This window comes from Mesoplodon densirostris, chromosome 5 (genome assembly GCF_025265405.1).
Source record: "Mesoplodon densirostris isolate mMesDen1 chromosome 5, mMesDen1 primary haplotype, whole genome shotgun sequence".
Classification (NCBI taxonomy): domain Eukaryota; kingdom Metazoa; phylum Chordata; class Mammalia; order Artiodactyla; family Ziphiidae; genus Mesoplodon; species Mesoplodon densirostris.
Window position 1 is genome coordinate 106,659,313 of NC_082665.1, and position 16,726 is coordinate 106,676,038.

At 58.1% G+C, this 16,726-nt stretch overlaps 2 protein-coding genes across 6 annotated transcripts; one reads left to right on the forward strand and one right to left on the reverse strand.

Annotated features, from left to right (window-relative positions):
• THPO (thrombopoietin) lies at positions 1-3,333 on the reverse strand. The gene is made up of 6 exons (XM_060100090.1): positions 3,321-3,333; positions 2,959-3,086; positions 2,565-2,651; positions 902-1,069; positions 582-662; positions 1-465 (listed from the first exon to the last, which is right to left on the reverse strand). Exons 1-6 carry the CDS (start codon positions 3,331-3,333, stop codon positions 82-84), a joined length of 861 nt encoding a protein of 286 aa, XP_059956073.1. The 3' UTR covers positions 1-81.
• Positions 3,334-6,999: 3,666 nt separating this feature from the next.
• On the forward strand, positions 7,000-15,894 carry CHRD (chordin). 5 transcript variants are annotated; one of them, XM_060100093.1, is made up of 23 exons: positions 7,000-7,207; positions 7,448-7,551; positions 8,030-8,159; positions 8,298-8,426; positions 8,523-8,622; positions 8,746-8,833; positions 9,192-9,333; positions 9,449-9,589; positions 9,674-9,756; positions 9,833-9,980; positions 10,139-10,245; positions 10,370-10,489; positions 11,134-11,290; positions 11,637-11,857; positions 12,297-12,410; positions 12,734-13,006; positions 13,085-13,178; positions 13,295-13,351; positions 13,629-13,732; positions 14,203-14,305; positions 14,705-14,859; positions 15,023-15,125; positions 15,475-15,607. In XM_060100093.1, the coding sequence occupies exons 1-23, from the start codon at positions 7,060-7,062 to the stop codon at positions 15,528-15,530; spliced, it is 2,877 nt and encodes a 958-aa protein (XP_059956076.1). In that variant the 5' UTR covers positions 7,000-7,059; the 3' UTR covers positions 15,531-15,607. The 5 variants fall into 5 exon arrangements, with proteins under 5 accessions (XP_059956076.1, XP_059956078.1, XP_059956079.1 ...); XM_060100095.1 differs by having other exon boundaries at positions 15,478-15,607; XM_060100096.1 differs by lacking the exon at positions 15,475-15,607 and adding an exon at positions 15,294-15,332.
• Positions 15,895-16,726: the final 832 nt, after the last annotated feature.

A 16,726-nucleotide genomic window follows, 5' to 3' on the forward strand; every position in this document is an offset into this window, starting at 1 on the left:
TCTTCCTGAGACAGATTCTGGAAGTGAGAGTGGGCTGCAACTAGAAGACGACTGGTAGAGTTGGGTGTGATAGCAGAGGGGTCAGGAAGCAGGGGTTGGAGCTGGACCGTGGGGATGGGCAAGGTGGGTGAAGGAGAGAAGAGTGTGTACTGTCCAGGAGGAGGATGGGCTGGGGAAGGAGACTCTCCAGGCTGGAGGTAGGGTGGCAGGGAGTCCATGTCTGAAGTTTCCGGAGGAATATCCGGGGCTCTTGGGGCCCTGGGTGTGGGTCCAGGAACGAGTCCGTGAATTCCACTCAGGAGTCCATGTGTCCTGTTCAGGTGTCCAGGGATTTGGTCTAGGGACCTGGAGGTTTGGTTCAGCAGACCAGGAATCTTGGCTCTGAATCCCTGCAGCCTGTTCAGAAGTCCAGAGCCAGTAGTTCTGGCTGAGACACTGGAGTTTGTCTCCAACAATCCAGAAGTCCTGTTTGGGAGCTTGTTCAGTATGAGAAATGGAGAGGTGTTCCCCAGGAGAGCTGTGGTAGGTGGGGCCCGCTTGGCACAGAGGGTGGGTCCCACTACAAGCAGCAGGAAACGCACCTTTCCTCGGAGCAGTCGTTGGAAGCTCAGGAAGATGGCACTTGGATCCTTGTGAGCTGTGGTCCTTCCCTGTGCAGAAAGCTGAGGGCAGAGGATGGGCCTGAGGCCAGAGACCTGGGCCAGATATCATGCCTCCCTGTCTATGTGGGAAAGATAAGGTACCAGAACCCAGGCTTTGTGGCTGGAGGGAGCACTCCTTCGCAGGTCAGCTCTTCCACCCTCAAGATTTCTAAAATTCCCCTTTCTTCCCTCAGGTCTTCTGAGGGGACCGAGTCAGAAAAGAAAGACAGCTTCTATAGTTCCCTTGACTGGGGACTTACCTGGGTTCCTAGGAGGCCCTGCAGGGCCCCAAGGAGGAGGCGGACCTGTCCAGAAAGCTGCACCAGTAGGGACGAGAGGCAAGTGGGTCCCAGTTGTCCCCGCGCTGCCATGACTGCCTCCAGCAGAAGGGTCGCGGCTCCCAGAACGTCCTGTGCCTTGGTCTGCTCCTGGGAAAGAGATGGAAGAGAGAAGCAGACAGCTTCAAAGGGTATGCTAATAGCGGGTGGGGAGCCTGTAAGAGTAGCCAGCAGAATGAATCATAGGAGCTGAGAATTGGACAGGACCTAGGTCCCACCCAGTACAGGAATTCCTTCAGTCTCCCGACAATTGGTCATCAGCCTCTGCTTGAATAACGCCAGTGTCCAGTAACGCAGCCTGGTCTCCCATGTAATTTCAGTGAGAAAAGCTCTTTTTTTTTTTTTCTTACATTATGCTGAAATCTGCCCTATTAGAGCTTTTACCTCTTGGTTCTAGTGCTGCAAATCTACTCTTTCTGCTACAAAACCAGGATCATATGCTTTAAAAAAAATTAATGTAGATATAAGACCATCATAAAGATTATAAAGATGAAGGGAAGGGGCTTGCTGATAAATGGCAGAGCTAGAACTACATGGGATCACTAGCAATTACCCTTCCTCCCTGGCCCAGTCCCCCAGAAGACCTGAGGGAAGCAAGGGAGTTCTAGGGATCTTGAGGGGAGAGGAGCTGACCTTCTAAGCAGTGCTCCCTCCTGGTAGGTTTCCTGAGTGAGTCTCAGACTGACGCACTTCATGCACTACCACAAGACTGACACTCTTCTCCAAGCTAATCACACAAGCTTTATTATTTTTTTAAACCATTCCTTGCATAACATATTTTCTAACCTCTCACTGTTCAGGTTGCTTTCCTCCTTTTGGAAACATGCTAGTTTAATATGGTCCCTCTGAGTAAATTAGCATGTTTCTAAAAGAGGATGGCTAGTACTCAGTGCAGTAGTTTAAGTGCAGTCCACTCAGAATAGAGTTTTTTAGGAAGATTTCTACCATGTGGATGTTAAAACATCTAAAGCCACCTATGAGCCCTACCTTTTTAAGTACAACAATAATGTTGTTACAATGCTAAGTTTGGGGTCAATCCACCCCTCCCCGGTCCTTTACACAGTAAGTACTAGGGCTAGAAGTTTATATGAGGGAAGTAGGGACACTGTGGCCTGAAAGCTGGAATAGGACTTTATTCAATTACTTTTCACATCTAGAACTTTATATACATCTCTGTTAAATTTCACCTTGTTTTTGACCTAGCCTTTTAGCAGTTTGAACCTTAATTCTGTTTTTTGTTATTTTAGCTGTGCGTCCCAGTTTTGTGTCATCTGAGGATGACAGATCAGTCTTCTTCACACCAACTTAAGAAGGCTGAACAGAAATAGGTCAAAAGCATGGCCATGAGAGACTTCTATCCCGCTTTTCATGGTGGTCAACTTTGACTCTATTTTACATACTGGACCACAAGCCATCATCTTGTCCAGAGGATATCCCCATAGTAGATTGTACGTTGGGTTAGGGTGGCCAAACTGAAGGTGAGATCTTTTTAGGGAGCTCAGGAATTTTGAAAAATCCATGGGAATCAGTAGGAAACACATGAAGACAGGATTCGGGAAACCAAGGGAAAGGATGGCTTTCTTACTGTCTGGGTTTTCCATTCTCCCAAGCTGAAGTCCACAGCGGGCAGCAGGACGGGTGTGGACAAAGGGTTAACGTCTGGGCACTGGCTCTGTTGAAAAAGATTGGTGGGGGGATGGTGGAGAGGGCGCTGAAATAGAGGGGGTTATGGTGGCCCAATTACCAGGACAGGCTTCCATGAAATATAACAAGACTAGAGCTTTTAGGAGAGGGTTTGATTGTAAACCATAATCCTTGTAAAGGGGTGGTAATCGGGGCGGGGGGGGGGCGGGGGCGGGGTGGTCTTACCGAAGACAATATTAGAAGAGTGGTGATTGGAGGGAATGAGAGGAAGTGATGGGAGTCAGGGTATCTCACCAGTTAGGTGGATAGTGGGGAGAGTGCTTGGGGATTCTCACCAGTCTGCTGTGAAGGACATGGGAGTCACGAAGCAGTTTATTTAGGAGTCGGGGGTCACAGGCAGGAGGAGCCGGGCTGGACAGAGTTAGTCTTGCAGTTAGGAGAGGCATGACCACGAGGAGCAATTCTTAGATGAGGAGAGGTGAGGTTGAAAGGGGCGGATAAGGAAGAAATCGTTGTTGGGTGGTGGTCCAGGAATTCCCACTTAGGACCCAGACCTGAAATCCAGGGAATCTGCCTCTCAGAGGCCTTATTCCTGGGAGATTGAGGTCCCCCTGCCCCCGCACCACAGCACATCTCCTTTCTCTTTCCCCTCTACCAAGTTCTGATTTGGCCCTAGGTCTCTCAAGGGTTTTCTTACCAGTCAGCTCCATTCTGGCCAGGCTGTCTGGTTGGAGTGGCTCCCTGTATGGGGCCTCTCCCCTGAATCCGTCCTGGGGCCATGGAGGCGGCTTGGGCTCTTGCACTTCTGGGCAGAGTGGGGTGGGGCACAGGTGGGGCACAGGTGGGCCAAGGAGGAGGGTCTAGAATCTATCCTGCAAGTGACAGGAATAATGAACATTATCGAGTTTCCAGGAAAACACTCTGCCTGGCTGGTGGAACAGATGCTGGGAGGGTGTGAGATGCTGACCAGCCTAGGACTGCTAAAGCTCGGACCGCTCCCATAGCATCTTGTGATGTTAGCATACGGCATCTCCTCTTTGTCAGGGTTCCTCAGGACGTCTGCGGTGGCTCTGGTGCCCCTGCCCCCTGCCGAGAGCTGCAGGACAGGATGTACACACACATCTAATTGGCCTCAAAGTCTGAGCAACCCTGTTTGGTTGGAGAAAATCTGGGATGGGGATAGAGAAGGGAAGTATTGTGGCACAAGCCTGGAGAAGAGATTGGAAATGGGATACAGGGCCAGGACAAGGAGCTAGCAAACATGTACAGTGTGCTCAGGGGTAGCTTGGGGAGTGGGGTTGAGGAGGGAAATTGGGCAAAAATGAAACTTAACTACTAAAGGTCGGTGATTAAAAGATTGAGAAGGTGGTGTAGGAGAAATTAACCTCTCATTCTTTTTCTATTTACCCCAACATACAAAGCCTCTTGGAGTTTTTCTTTGTACTCTAGGTTCTGAAATACTGGGTTATCCAAGGTGAAGAGATGGGCTAACAGTCCTGGAACTTCCTTCCTGAAGCAAGTTGCCCAGGAATGAGCACAGGCTGGGTGAGATGATGCCCACCTTGCAGGGCTTACCTCGCCTTAGACACCCACCATATCTGTCTCCTAGCCTGCACCTTCCTCCCTGCCCCCTCTGCAGACCCCTTCCGGTTCCTTTGCAGGACCCCACACATGGCTTCCTCCTTCTTTCACAAGTTGTGCAAAGAGGCCTGCACCTGATTCAATATTGGGATTTCCTGTAGGTCTGTCAACATGCATGAGCCCTCCTCCCATTGCCCTCTCCTTGTGCCCTGGCTTGCCTGGCCCAGCTTCCCCAGCCCCAGGATTCAGAACCTCGTGAGCTAACTAGGAATGACTGGGTAAGAATGGGGACTGGGGCTGTGTCCAGCTTGGTGCTATGTTCCCTAAGTCCAAAAAAACACCTCCTTATTTTCCCCCCTGGCCCATGTCCCCTTTCCTTAGGGCCAGCCGCGACTGTGCTGTATTCCACCAAGTCTGTGATCAGTCCCTCAGAACCCAGCACCCCACCCCCTACCCCTGCTCTGTCCTGCTCCTCCCATTCTGGGAAGGCTACACTCTTCTCGACAAAGGTCAGTGCCTGCAGGTTCCAGTTTGCCTGCCCCTCCCCCAGCAGAGAGCCCAGTTCTTCTTTCCTGTCCTTCCTACCCTCACTGAACTCCAAACCTTGCTTGCCACTCACCGGGTGGAGAAGGGCTCCAGGACCCAGGTGCGGAGCAGGCGGCACTCTGCGGAGCAGATGGGTAGGAAAACAGGTGGCGTTGGGGCATAGCCCCTCCAGGGCAGTGGGGTCACACGCCTGCCCGGGCCACTTCTGCCCAATCAGAGAGCAGGGAGCCACTAGACACTGGCAATGGCCCCCGGAAGTGACGCCTTCTCCTCCCACCCGCGCAGGACCTGGAGCCCCTGCCTGGACCATGGTTCACTAGCGGAGCCCCAGCTCCTCCACCCACGCACACCACACAGAGGATTTGAACAGGGGGATCTGTCTTTCCCTAGGAGATGGGAAATCTGGGACCTGGTTGGGGGAGAAGATGGGAGAGAAACGGGTTTTTTTCCAGGAGGATTCTGGCAGGACACTTTTGTCCCTGAGGAAGAGGCATGGAGGTCTGGCTTTAGACTGGTGGGTCTCTCAGTTCTTGGCTGTCCAAATTGCTTTTCCCTGGACACCACACCTGCTGCTAAAATCTACTAGGACTCTTGCTTTCCTGCTTTTCTCGCCAATCACCCTCTGGGGGTCATGTCTTATGCCCCCTTTGCAAGTGGGAACGTGGGTGTCGCCTGTATTACAGAAGACCCTGTCAGGGGTCGGTGTTGCCAGGAAGCAGTTTGGACAGTTTGAGAGGCCTTCAAGCTGAGGGGGTGCCTGTGCTGGATTAAGCAGTGCTCAGGTACCACTCTGTTGGGGCCCAGTGGCTCCGATGGCTAAGCTCACTTATCTCTGTGCCGGTGCCCTCTTTGCCTGCCCGGTCTTTCTCCCTCTTCCATCTCCTACCACTCCACATGTGACAAGAGGAATAACCAGGCCCATGTGTCCCTGTCTTAGGAAAGACAGCTGCTGAACCTCCCCCGCAAATACCTCCCGCTGGCCCCCCTCTTCCTTTGGCCCTGGCTCTAGTTCCTTTGCTTTCCCCTCAGTCCCACTCTCCCCACAGTCCGTCCTCAGGGGCCTCCTGGCCTGACCTTGTTCCCATCCCCCCCTCCCCCCTAGTTCTTCCTCAGGCTGTCTCCTGCTCCTCCTCCCCAGGATGGGGCTGTCTGCTAAAGAGTATGGCCTAGATCCCGGAATTCTCCAGTTCAGCCAGACGAGATGCCTCCCAAGATTAGGAAGGAGGGTGCCGGGATGGTTGGGAGGATGGTGGGAGAGTAGGGGTGGGAGGGGGCAGGGAGGGTGTCATGACCAGGAAACCAAGACAAAAGAGGTTGTGGGTAGGGTGGAGAGACAGAGGGTCCCCAGGGTGAAGGGAGAGGGTGGGAAAGTGCGTCAGGTTGGGGATGATGATGGTTGGATGGGCCTGAGCACAGGTAACTGTAGGGAGAGAAACACTGTCACTATCTGTTTTTGGCTAAGTTCCTATCCTGGGGAACAGTAGAATGAGGAGAGCTCAGAGAAGAGGTAGGACACAGGCTAGGCAGTGAGAGTGGTGTGGGCTTTGAGAGGTGCTGTGGGCCCAGCGTCAGGCGAAGATGAGTTGACGGGACTTTTCTGCACGTAGTCATCCTTAAAGACAACTCTTCATCCTTCCTGCAGGAACCCAGTCCTAGCTCAGTGGCCGGCCCAGGCCTCGGGCAGTCTCTGCCCCTCCCTGGTCTGGGGCTCCCATCCTGGGCCGGACACGCACCTCCTGGTCCAGCTTGGTGGGGGGCGCTCCAGACCCGCCTCTCCTCCCCTCTTTGCGCCCCCTGGTCCCTCCCCTCCCCTCCCTCCCCTCCCCCTCCCCTCCCCCTCCCCTCCCCCTTCCCCTACAGCCCCTCCCTCCTCCCCTGCCCGGTTCCAGCCCCTCCCTCCCCTCCCCCATTCGCGATCCGGGCCGCTGCTGCTGGGCCGGACCCCCCGGGCTCAGCCCGGCCCCTCGCCGAGCCGCCGCCGCCGCCCCGTTTGCTGAGGAGGAGGCCCCCGGCCGGGGCGCCGGGCGCGGGGCATAAAACGGGCCAGAGCCGTCGTCCGGGGCACTAGAGCCGCGTACGGCCCGGGTCAGCGGCCGCCCGCCCGCCCGCGCTCCTCCCGGCCGCTCCTCCCGCCCCGCCCGGCCCGGCGCCGACTCCGCGGCCGCCCGACGAGCCCCTAGCCGCACAGCTCGGGCCCTGGCCCCGGCCCCCTCCCGCCGTACCGCCCCCGGCCCGGCCCTCCTCCCACCTCCCTCCTCCCTCTCCAGCTCCCTCCTCCCTCCCGCCTCCCCAGCTGTCCCGTTCGCGTCATGCCGAGCCTCCCGGCCCCGCCGGCCCCGCTGCTGCTCCTCGGGCTGCTGCTGCTCTGCTCCCGGCCGGCCCGCGGCGCCGGCCCCGAGCACCCAGCGCTGCCCATCCGGCCCGAGAAGGAGCCGCTGCCCATTCGGGGAGCAGCAGGTAGGTGGACGCCCCTGGGGAGGCGCGGGCGGGGAGTCCTGCTCCGGGCAAGTCTGCCCCCGCCCGGAGGGGGCGCCGGGCGCAGGTGGCTCGGTGCGGCGGGCGGCCCGGAGGGGTGGGCGGGGGCCGCGAGGCGCGTCGCGCCCGGGGACCCGGGGCCCCGGGGCCCGGCCGGCAGCGCCCGGGGCGGGTACACGGTAGGAGCGGGACAGCTGCCGCCAGCCAAGTCCGTCCCCGTAGGCTGCTCCTTCGGCGGGAAGGTCTATGCCTTGGACGAGACGTGGCACCCAGACCTGGGGGAGCCCTTCGGGGTGATGCGCTGCGTGTTGTGTGCCTGCGAGGCGGTGAGTGGACCCAATGGCCGTGGCCGGGGCCCTCGCGGGTCGGGGACCGCTGGGGTCTTGGGACGTCGGAGGGACTCGGAGTTGCTGAAGAAAGAGAAGTCAGTCTGTAGATATTTGGGATATTTTTCTGACGGAGGAAGCGGGGAGGAAGAGCCCCCTTCAAGTCTCAGGTGTTGCCTATTATTGATCACCCACTGTGTGTCAGGCTCTTTGCCAACTCCATTTCATCTGTCTCTCGCTTAACTCCTAGTACAACCATGCTAGATAGATACTATCATTACTCCCATTTTTCAGATAGGGATCCTACGGCCCAGAGAGGTTAAGTAACTTGTCTAGAGTTATGCAGCTTGTATGTAGCAGAGCAGTCTCACCCCGTGGGAAGACCTTGCCCTGGTCCCGTGCCTCCTCCCGGCTCGCCTTTGAGTCTCACCAACAGCGTCTTGCCCTCACTCGGTTTTCCCGTCTTCTCTGCGAGCAGCCTCAGTGGGGTCGCCGCGCAAGGGGCGCGGGCAGGGTCAGCTGCAAGAACATCAAACCCGAGTGCCCAACCCTGGCCTGCGGGCAGCCGCGCCAGCTGCCCGGACACTGCTGCCAGACCTGCCCCCAGGGTAAGGCCCGCTCCGCGGTGAGAGGAGGGCAGCAGGGCCGCGATGCTTAGTCCTGGGCCACGCGGATGGAGCGAATGGAGCGGCCAACTGGCCCTCCTCGTGCCCAGCTGAAACCCGCGTCCCCCACCCCCGGTGCAGAGCGCAGCGGTCCAGGAAAGCAGCCAACGGGCCTGGCCTTCGAGTATCCGCGGGACCCAGAGCACCGAAGCTACAGCGACCGCGGGGAGCCTGGAGCTGAGGATCGGGGGCGTGGAGACGGCCACACGGGTAGGCAGGGGCTACGCAAGAGAGGACCGGGGTCATGGCTGGGGCCGGGCTGCAGCAGCGGGTGACAGTACTAGGGATATCTTCCTTCCCTCACAGACTTCGTGGCGCTGCTGACAGGGCCAAGGTCGCAAGCGGTGGCACGGGCCCGAGTGTCACTGCTGCGCTCTAGTCTGCGGTTCTCCATCTCCTACCGGCAGTGAGAAAGGGGAAGGAGGGAGGAGGGGTCAGCTGGGGGCCAGGGAGGGAGAATTGGGAGAGGCTGGAGGGGCTGCTTCTGGCCCAGGCTCGGAGTCCGTGCTCAGGGGACTCTCATTACCAGGCTGGACCGCCCTACCCGAATCCGCTTCTCAGACTCCACTGGCAGCATCCTGTTTGAACACCCTGCAGCCCCTACCCAAGATGGCCTGGTGAGATGATGCCGTTTATGAGTGCTTATCCAGTCTGGGCGCTGTGCTGAGAGCATGTTCTGCATTACCTGCTTGGGTCCTCACAACAGCCCAGTGGGAGAAAGGCACTGACATTATGATGCCCATTTTACAGATGAGGGAACTGAGGCTCAGTAGCAGAATGTGACTTGCTCAAGGTCACACAGCTAGTAAGTGGTGGAGCCAGGATTTGGACCCTGGCATCTGGCTCCAGGGCCCCTTCTCAAACTTCCTAGGAGGGCCTGGGGGCAGCTTCCCATATTCCTTCCCCACCAGACGTGGGCCTCTCAGCAGGCCTGTCCTGCATTCTGAGTAGAGTCTTCTCGTCTCTCTGCTCCAGGTCTGTGGGGTGTGGCGAGCAGTGCCTCGGTTGTCTCTGCGGCTCCTTAGGGCAGAACAGCTGCATGTAGCACTCGTGACACCCAGTCACCCTTCAGGGGAGGTCTGGGGGCCTCTCATCCGGCATCGGGCCCTGGCCGCAGGTGAGGGGAGCAAACAGCTCCTGGACGTGAAGTTTGGAGTCTTCTCTACCCCCAGGAATGGAGTGGGCTGAGGAGGGGACTTTCTGGTGGGCTCTCATGGTCCTTTCTCCCCCAGAGACCTTCAGTGCCATCCTGACCCTGGAAGGCCCCCCACAGCAGGGCATAGGGGGCATTGCCCTCCTCACGCTCAGTGACACAGAGGACTCCTTGCATTTTTTGCTGCTCTTCCGTGGGCTGCTGGAAGCCAGGAGTGGGGGTAAGTGGGATGGGGGCAGCACATGTGAGGAGGGTAGGGAGATCACCTATGTTTCAGAGGTGTCCACATGTGCGGCTGTTGCAGGACCAACCCAGGTTCCCTTGCGGCTCCAGATTCTACACCAGGGGAAGCTACTGCGAGAGCTCCAGGCCAATGCCTCCGCCCAGGTGAGCACGGGTCTGGCTCTTACTGCCACCGGCTCTGGCCTATTGCTGTGCCCACCATACCCTGCTCTGCCCCCAGGAGCCAGGCTTTGCTGAAGTGCTGCCCAACCTGACAGCCCAGGAGATGGACTGGCTGGTGCTGGGGGAGCTGCAGATGGCCCTGGAGAGGGCAAGTGGGCCAGGGCTGCGCATCAGTGGACACATTGCTGCCAGGCAGAGCTGTGATGGTGAGGCAGGGCGAAGCCTGGCACCCTGGGTACACACAAGTGAGAGGCACAGAGAAGTGCCAGAGGAGGGGCCGGGTGGGTATAGGAGGGATCCTGGGGGCTGGGGCTGTGAATGGCCATGCAGCAAACCTCCTTCCACCTGTCTTGCCCCTCTGCAGTTCTGCAAAGTGTCCTTTGTGGGGCCGATGCCCTGATCCCCGTTCAGACAGGTGCAGCCGGCTCAGCCAGCCTTACACTGCTAGGAAACGGCTCCCTGATCTACCAAGTAAGAGTTGGGGGATGGAGGAGGTGGGAGGGCAGCAGGGCAGGGTGGGGCTTTAGCCTGCAACGGTTCAGGGCCCAGGCCTTCTCTGCTACTCCAGTTTGCCCTCCCTGACCCTGCCCTCCAGGTACAGGTGGTAGGTACAGGCAGCGAGGTGGTGGCCATGACGCTGGAGACCAAGCCTCAGCGGAGGAACCAGCACACTGTCCTGTGCCACATGGCTGGACTCCAGCCAGGAGGATACACGGTGAGTGCTTCAGGCAGAGCAGAGCTGCAGGTCCCAGGCACCAGAGCTGACAGTGCAGGGGGCTGTGGGAAGCCATGCTGGATGAGCAGGGATGTTCCGCATCATTCACTCGCTCACAGGCTCTCTCACTGATGCATTGATTCACTGGACACATTTTTAGTGAGCCTCAGGCTAAAGACTGCAGTACAAAGAAGATCAGATGTGGCCCCTGTCTTCAGAAAGCTCATGTCAAGTGGAAGGAGTTACACAGGGAGACCAGTGCAGCAGATCACGTAATAGTAAACGTGATCGCAGTGGCTGCTATTTATTGAGCCTTTCTACGTGTCACAAACTGTACTGGTTGTCTTGCTTCTGTTATTTTTGGCCCTCACAGTACTCATTTAATAGATGGCGAAGTGAAGGATCAGAGAGATTAAATAACTCCTCAAGATGGTTGCATAGGTAGGAAGTGGCAGGGAAGGGACTTGAACCTGGGCCTGCCAGGTTCTTAGCCAGTGTTACTGGTGTGTGGAAGTGTGTATGGGTTTAGTGGGGGCACAAAACATGGAAAGGGTTCAGAATCTTGGGCTTGTGTGAAAGCTGAGGAGGGGTTCATCTGGGACCTGGCAGGCTACAGCTGGGGCTCACCCTTCCCTGCCCCCCAGGCTGTGGGTGTCTGCCCTGGGCTGGGAGCCCGGGGGGCTCATATGCTGCTGCAGAATGAGCTGTTCCTGAACGTGGGCACCAAGGACTTCCCAGATGGAGAGCTGCGGGGGCACGTGGCTGCCCTGCCCTACAGTGGGCACAGCGCACGCCATGATAGTGAGTGCTCCAGGGGTCTGCCCGCCCTTTGGTGTCATCTAACCTGTGACTCAAGCATGTGAGGGATGGTGCCAGAGGGCCAGAGCCTGGCGTGGTGTCTTTCTCTGTGCCTGAGCTCCAGTTGGCATCTGGAGAAGGTGGGGATGTATAGGGTGGCCCTGCCGGGAGACCCTCCCTGTTACCACACACAGTGCAGGGCTCTCACTTGCTGCTGCCCCAGCCCTGGGCCTGTGGACAGTGCCGGGCAGCTTGTGGAGTCCGTGTTGGGGGAGACGGGGAATACCGGGATTGAGTCGCTGCTCTAGGCCACCTTCTCATCTGTCACCTCTCCTCTGTCTGGATCCAGCACTACCTGTGCCCCTGGCAGGAGCCCTGGTGTTGCCCCCCGTGCAGAGCCAGGCAGCAGGGCATGCCTGGCTCTCCCTGGATACCCACTGTCACCTGCACTATGAAGTGCTGCTGGCTGGGCTTGGTGGCTCAGAACAGGGCACCATCACTGCCCACCTCCTCGGGCCTCCTGGGATGCCAGGGCCCCGGCGGCTGCTGAAGGGATTCTATGGCCCAGAGGTGAGGACGTGATGGTGGGAGGCAGTTTGGAAAAGATCTACTTTCTCACATGAAAGGCTGTGTGGGCCTTTGGCAGGAGAAGCAGAGAGCAGGCAGCCTCAGGAGTCAGACAGACCTGGGTATGAATCTGACTCAGCCTTTTATTATCCATCCTCTCTCCTGCATCCTACTCTGGTGGGATCCCTTGGATAGTATGTAATATCCTGAACCTCCAGAGGGGTATGTGGGATGGACCAAGCCCCCCGGCGTGGGGTGGGTTGCCATGGAATCGGGGCTAGAGAGACCTGGCTTCTGAGCTCTACACCATCGCGGCTGGGCTTTGCTATCCTGGAGGCCTTACTTAATCTCCCTGGGCCTCAGTGTCCTTACCCGCGAATTGGGAGTGGTAGGCTCAGCCCTAGAGTGCCTTGTTCCCGTCCCTGATTCTGTCTACTCACAGGCCCAGGGCGTGGTGAAGGATCTGGAGCCTGAGCTGCTGCGGCACCTGGCACAGGGCTCTGCCTCCTTGCTGATCACCACCAAGGGGAGCCCCCAAGGGGAGCTGCGAGGGCAGGTAGGCAGGCAGTGCGGGCCGGTGGGGATGGTCCAGGGTTGGGCTAGCACTGTGTGCCTTAGTCTGTCGCTTGCTTTCTCTGAACCCCGGGGCTGGTAGAATCACACACACTCCCTCCTGGCAGGTCGGGAGGATGAAGCCAGACGAGGTACTTAATGAGGCTGGTAGCTGACCACCTGTCCTTGGCAGCTGGGATGATTGCCGTGGATAATAGCATCCTCCTGGGGCGCAGGGGCGCTCAGGGTGTCTTGGGCTGACTGGCTGCTGCTGGCGGAGACGCAAGGGGGAGCCCGGGCGCCGCCTCAACCTGCCTCTCCTCTCAGGTGCACGTCGCCAACCAGTGCGAGGCGGGCGGCCTGCGCCTGGCGGCAGCAGGGGCCGAAGAAGTACGGGTGCCCGGGGCTCTGGATGCAGTGGTGGCCGAGGCGGCCGGGCTGCCCGCTGTGCTAGGCCCAGATGCCCCAGCGCCAGCCAAACCTGGTGGCCCCGGGCGGCTCCGAGACCCCAACACCTGCTTCTTCGAGGGGCAGCAGCGCCCCCATGGGGCTCGCTGGGCTCCTAACTATGACCCGCTCTGCTCGCTCTGCACCTGCCAGGTAGGAGGCCCTGGAAGGGCACACTGGGGCCTGGGTTCTGGGTCAGGATCGCAGTCAACCCCCAACCTCTCCCTGTAGAGACGCACGGTGATCTGCGACCCCATGGTGTGCCCGCCACCCAGCTGCCCAAGCCCGGTGCAGGCGCCGGACCAGTGCTGCCCTGTGTGCCCGGGTGAGTGCCCTGCAGGAGCGGAGAGGGTAATGGAGGGTCCACCGTGCGGGCATGAGGCCTCTGCGGAGGGAAGGAGGGGGCCACCGTCTGCTTTCACTGCTTCTTTGGATCCACAGAGAAGCAAGATGTCGGAGACCTGCCGGGGCTGCCGAAGAACAGGGACCCTGGAGAGGGTGAGCAGAAGTGGGTGTGGAGGGGTAGGGAATCCAGAGGAGCTGTTGGGTGGGACCGGGGGTGGGTGGGGTGGGAGGGGGAGAGTGTTTATGGGGGTGGAGGGAGGCTGAGGGGCACAGGTTACAAGTGACACCTGACAGGCTTCATCAGATTCACTGGCCCACAAGTGGGCCCTGCGGTTAGACTACTGTGGGGTTGGCCTGAGGCTCAATCCTTGGTTGTGGGCCCAGCCAATGAACTCAGTGCTAATGGCGGCTGGGCACTATCCCCCACCAGGCTGCTATTTTGATGGCGACCGGAGCTGGCGGGCAGCGGGCACCCGGTGGCACCCTGTCGTGCCCCCATTTGGCTTAATTAAGTGTGCTGTCTGCACCTGCAAGGTAGGGCCACCCAGTCTTCTCTGGTGCTGGGACCCAGCGGGTCTGCAGAGCTGGGGAGGGGGCTGGTAGGAGAGGAAAGCCCAGTCTTGGTGAGGAGGGCTCAAGGATCAAAATAACATGAGAAGAGTTCCCTGGGCTCCGAGAGCTGGCTTCCTATAAAGGAAAAGGGCGCGGGCTGATTTGGGTGTGAACTCTGGCTCTGCCAGCTGACTAGCTCCATGTAACCCTGGGCACTTTCTGTGCGTCCCTGAGTCTCACTTTCCTCTCCCATAAGCAGATGTGGTAGCACCTACCTTGCAGGGCCACAATGAGGATTTGAGTTCAGGTACATAAAAAGCCCCAGCCCAGGGCCTCTGAGTAAAAGGCCGTGGATGTATTACTTTTGAGGTACGGGAAAGGAGAGGGAGGAAGCAGGAGGCTTATGTGCTTCTCCTTTTTCCTGATACCCCTCACTCAATGGATCCCTACAGGGGGGCACTGGAGAGGTGCACTGTGAGAAGGTGCAGTGTCCCCGGCTGGCCTGTGCCCAGCCTGTCCGTGCCAACCCCACTGACTGCTGCAAACAGTGTCCAGGTGAGGGGGGTGGGCACTGAGGCTTCTTGGGGCAGATAAGGCTTTTTGTCCTTGACCTGGGTCGGGGCGGGGGTGATGCATGGTGAGGGGATGCCTAGTGAGGGTGGATGGAAGGGATGTCTCAGCTAAATCAGTATTTACCCAGCATTGTTCTGTGCCTAGCCTGGAGCCAGGGATCTACATGCGCTGGAAAGAATGTGCATGTGTTAGTGGGCTGTGATGGGATCCAGTTCCTGTCCCATCCATCTACCCATCCATCCATCCATCCATCCATCCATCCAAATTTATCACCTACTAAGTGCCAGAAACTGCTGGGTGACAAATAAAACCTGGATGGCCCTCACAGAGCTCACATCTACTGACCTCTTCCTCCTTCCCTCCTTCTCTCCCTGCCAACAGTGGGGTCAGGGACCCACCCCCAACTGGGGGACCCCATGCAGGCTGATGGGCCCCGGGGCTGCCGTTTTGCAGGGCAGTGGTTCCCGGAGAGCCAGAGCTGGCACCCTTCGGTGCCCCCCTTTGGGGAGATGAGCTGTATCACCTGCAGATGTGGGGTAAGTGAGGGCTTGTATGAGGCGGGCACTGGGGGCCTGGCCTGGGGGAGGGGAACTTCCCAGGGAGGGCAGACTCCTGGGGGCAGGCTTCCCCCCAAGAGGCTGAAGGCCGCTGTGCCCCAGCGCCTCAGGGACCCTCAGGATCTGGTCTGTCCTGCACCAGGCAGGGGTGCCCCACTGTGAGCGGGATGACTGTTCACTGCCACTGTCCTGCGGCCCAGGGAAGGAGAGCCGCTGCTGTTCCCACTGCACAGCCCGGCGGCGGTGTAAGTGAGGGGCCTGGGGCAGCAGCTCCGGGCTGCCTGTGGGACGCCTGGGGAGGGAAGGGAGCCCCTGCCATGTGGCGGGAATAGCACCCACTGCTGCACAAGTGCCACCCCGTCCCCCCCGTCACAGCAAACTTGTGGACTTGTTCTTGATTACCTTTTCTTTAGGAATGAGATTTCTGCCGCTCAGAGGAATCAGGCAACTAGGCTAAAGTCATGCAACTGGTGTGTGCTGACTTGCTTAAAAAATTCTGATCTTTCTGGGACCAGAACAGAGGAGCTCTGCTGTGCCCTCCCTGCCACCCCACTCCCTCACTCCTCTTCTAAAGTTCACTCCCTCTGTCTCCAGCAGTTGCAGACACCAGGACAGTTGCAGAGCTGGAGAAAGAAGCTGAAGGCTCCTAGGGAGCAGTCAGAAGGCCGCGTGACCAAGAGGATGGGGCCTGGGCTGGGGGAGGAGGGGCGCCGAGGACCCCGCATTCTCCTGCGGGAAATCCAGTGCCTTTGGCCCCTCTTTTCTGCCTCTTCTCCCTCCCCCACTACCTCTGGGAACCACAACTCCACAAGGGGAAGGGGTAGCCAGGGCCGACCAATGCCATGTCCACTCCAACTTCGGCCTTGTCACCCTCTCGCCTCTGCCTTGGAAGCCCAACCCCTTTCATTCTGTACATAATGTCACTGGCTTGTTGGGATTTTTTAATTTATCCTCACTCAGCACCAAGGGTCCCCCCACTTCACTCCTGCTGCCCCTGAGCTGAGCAGAGTCATTATTGGAGATTTTTGTATTTATTAAAACGTTTTTTTCCAGTCTTTGGGCTAGTGGTTGTTTCTTTGTGACCAGGGGCCTGAGTGAGCCCCAGTGGAGAAGGGTCTGAGGGTAGGCAGAGAGAGAGAGGGCCACCGGCTCCTGGGGCTTCCCTCTGACCCTTGGGGAGCGGCAAGAGACCCGGGGAAGGGGACAGGATGGCACAGCAGTGGACTGGCAGGCCTGGATTCCGCAGAGGGGCTTGGACCGTCCTTGAGATGGAATAGAGCTTCAAGAACTCAGGCAACCTGAAGCAGGATTTGGACACTAGTTTCCAGTGACCTGCCCGGGCTGGCATTTTTGCTGAGTATTATAGTGTCTCAGAACTGTTGCTGGTAGGATTTAAAATTTGATCTGTTACCCTGGGGTCAGTCAGGCCTTCTGCTTTGCAGAGAGTTTGACTGGGTTTCTGAGCTTCTCCGGCAGAAAGAGACAGAAGGGAAAACAGGGGCTCTGGTCAGAGGAGAAATGGGGTGGTTCTGATACACCTGGGTTTTGAAGAGAAAACTCCCTCACGTACAGCCCTCCACTTTGCCACTTTTTACTTGAGAGTCACCTTTCAGCATTCTCCAGTGACTTCCCTTGGCCATCTTTTATATGCCACATCGGATTTTGGGTATGTCACACGATGAACAGCCACTCGGAGCCATCGCATGGTGGCGCTGTTGGCAGCTGCCAGTTCACTTTGAGCCAAGTCAGTGTCCATGCGGGTATTTGAGTAATTTATGACTACAGACTGCAGAAGATGCCTTCTCAGGGCTGAGGGAGAAATGGGGGCTGGAGAGAGGCAGCCCAG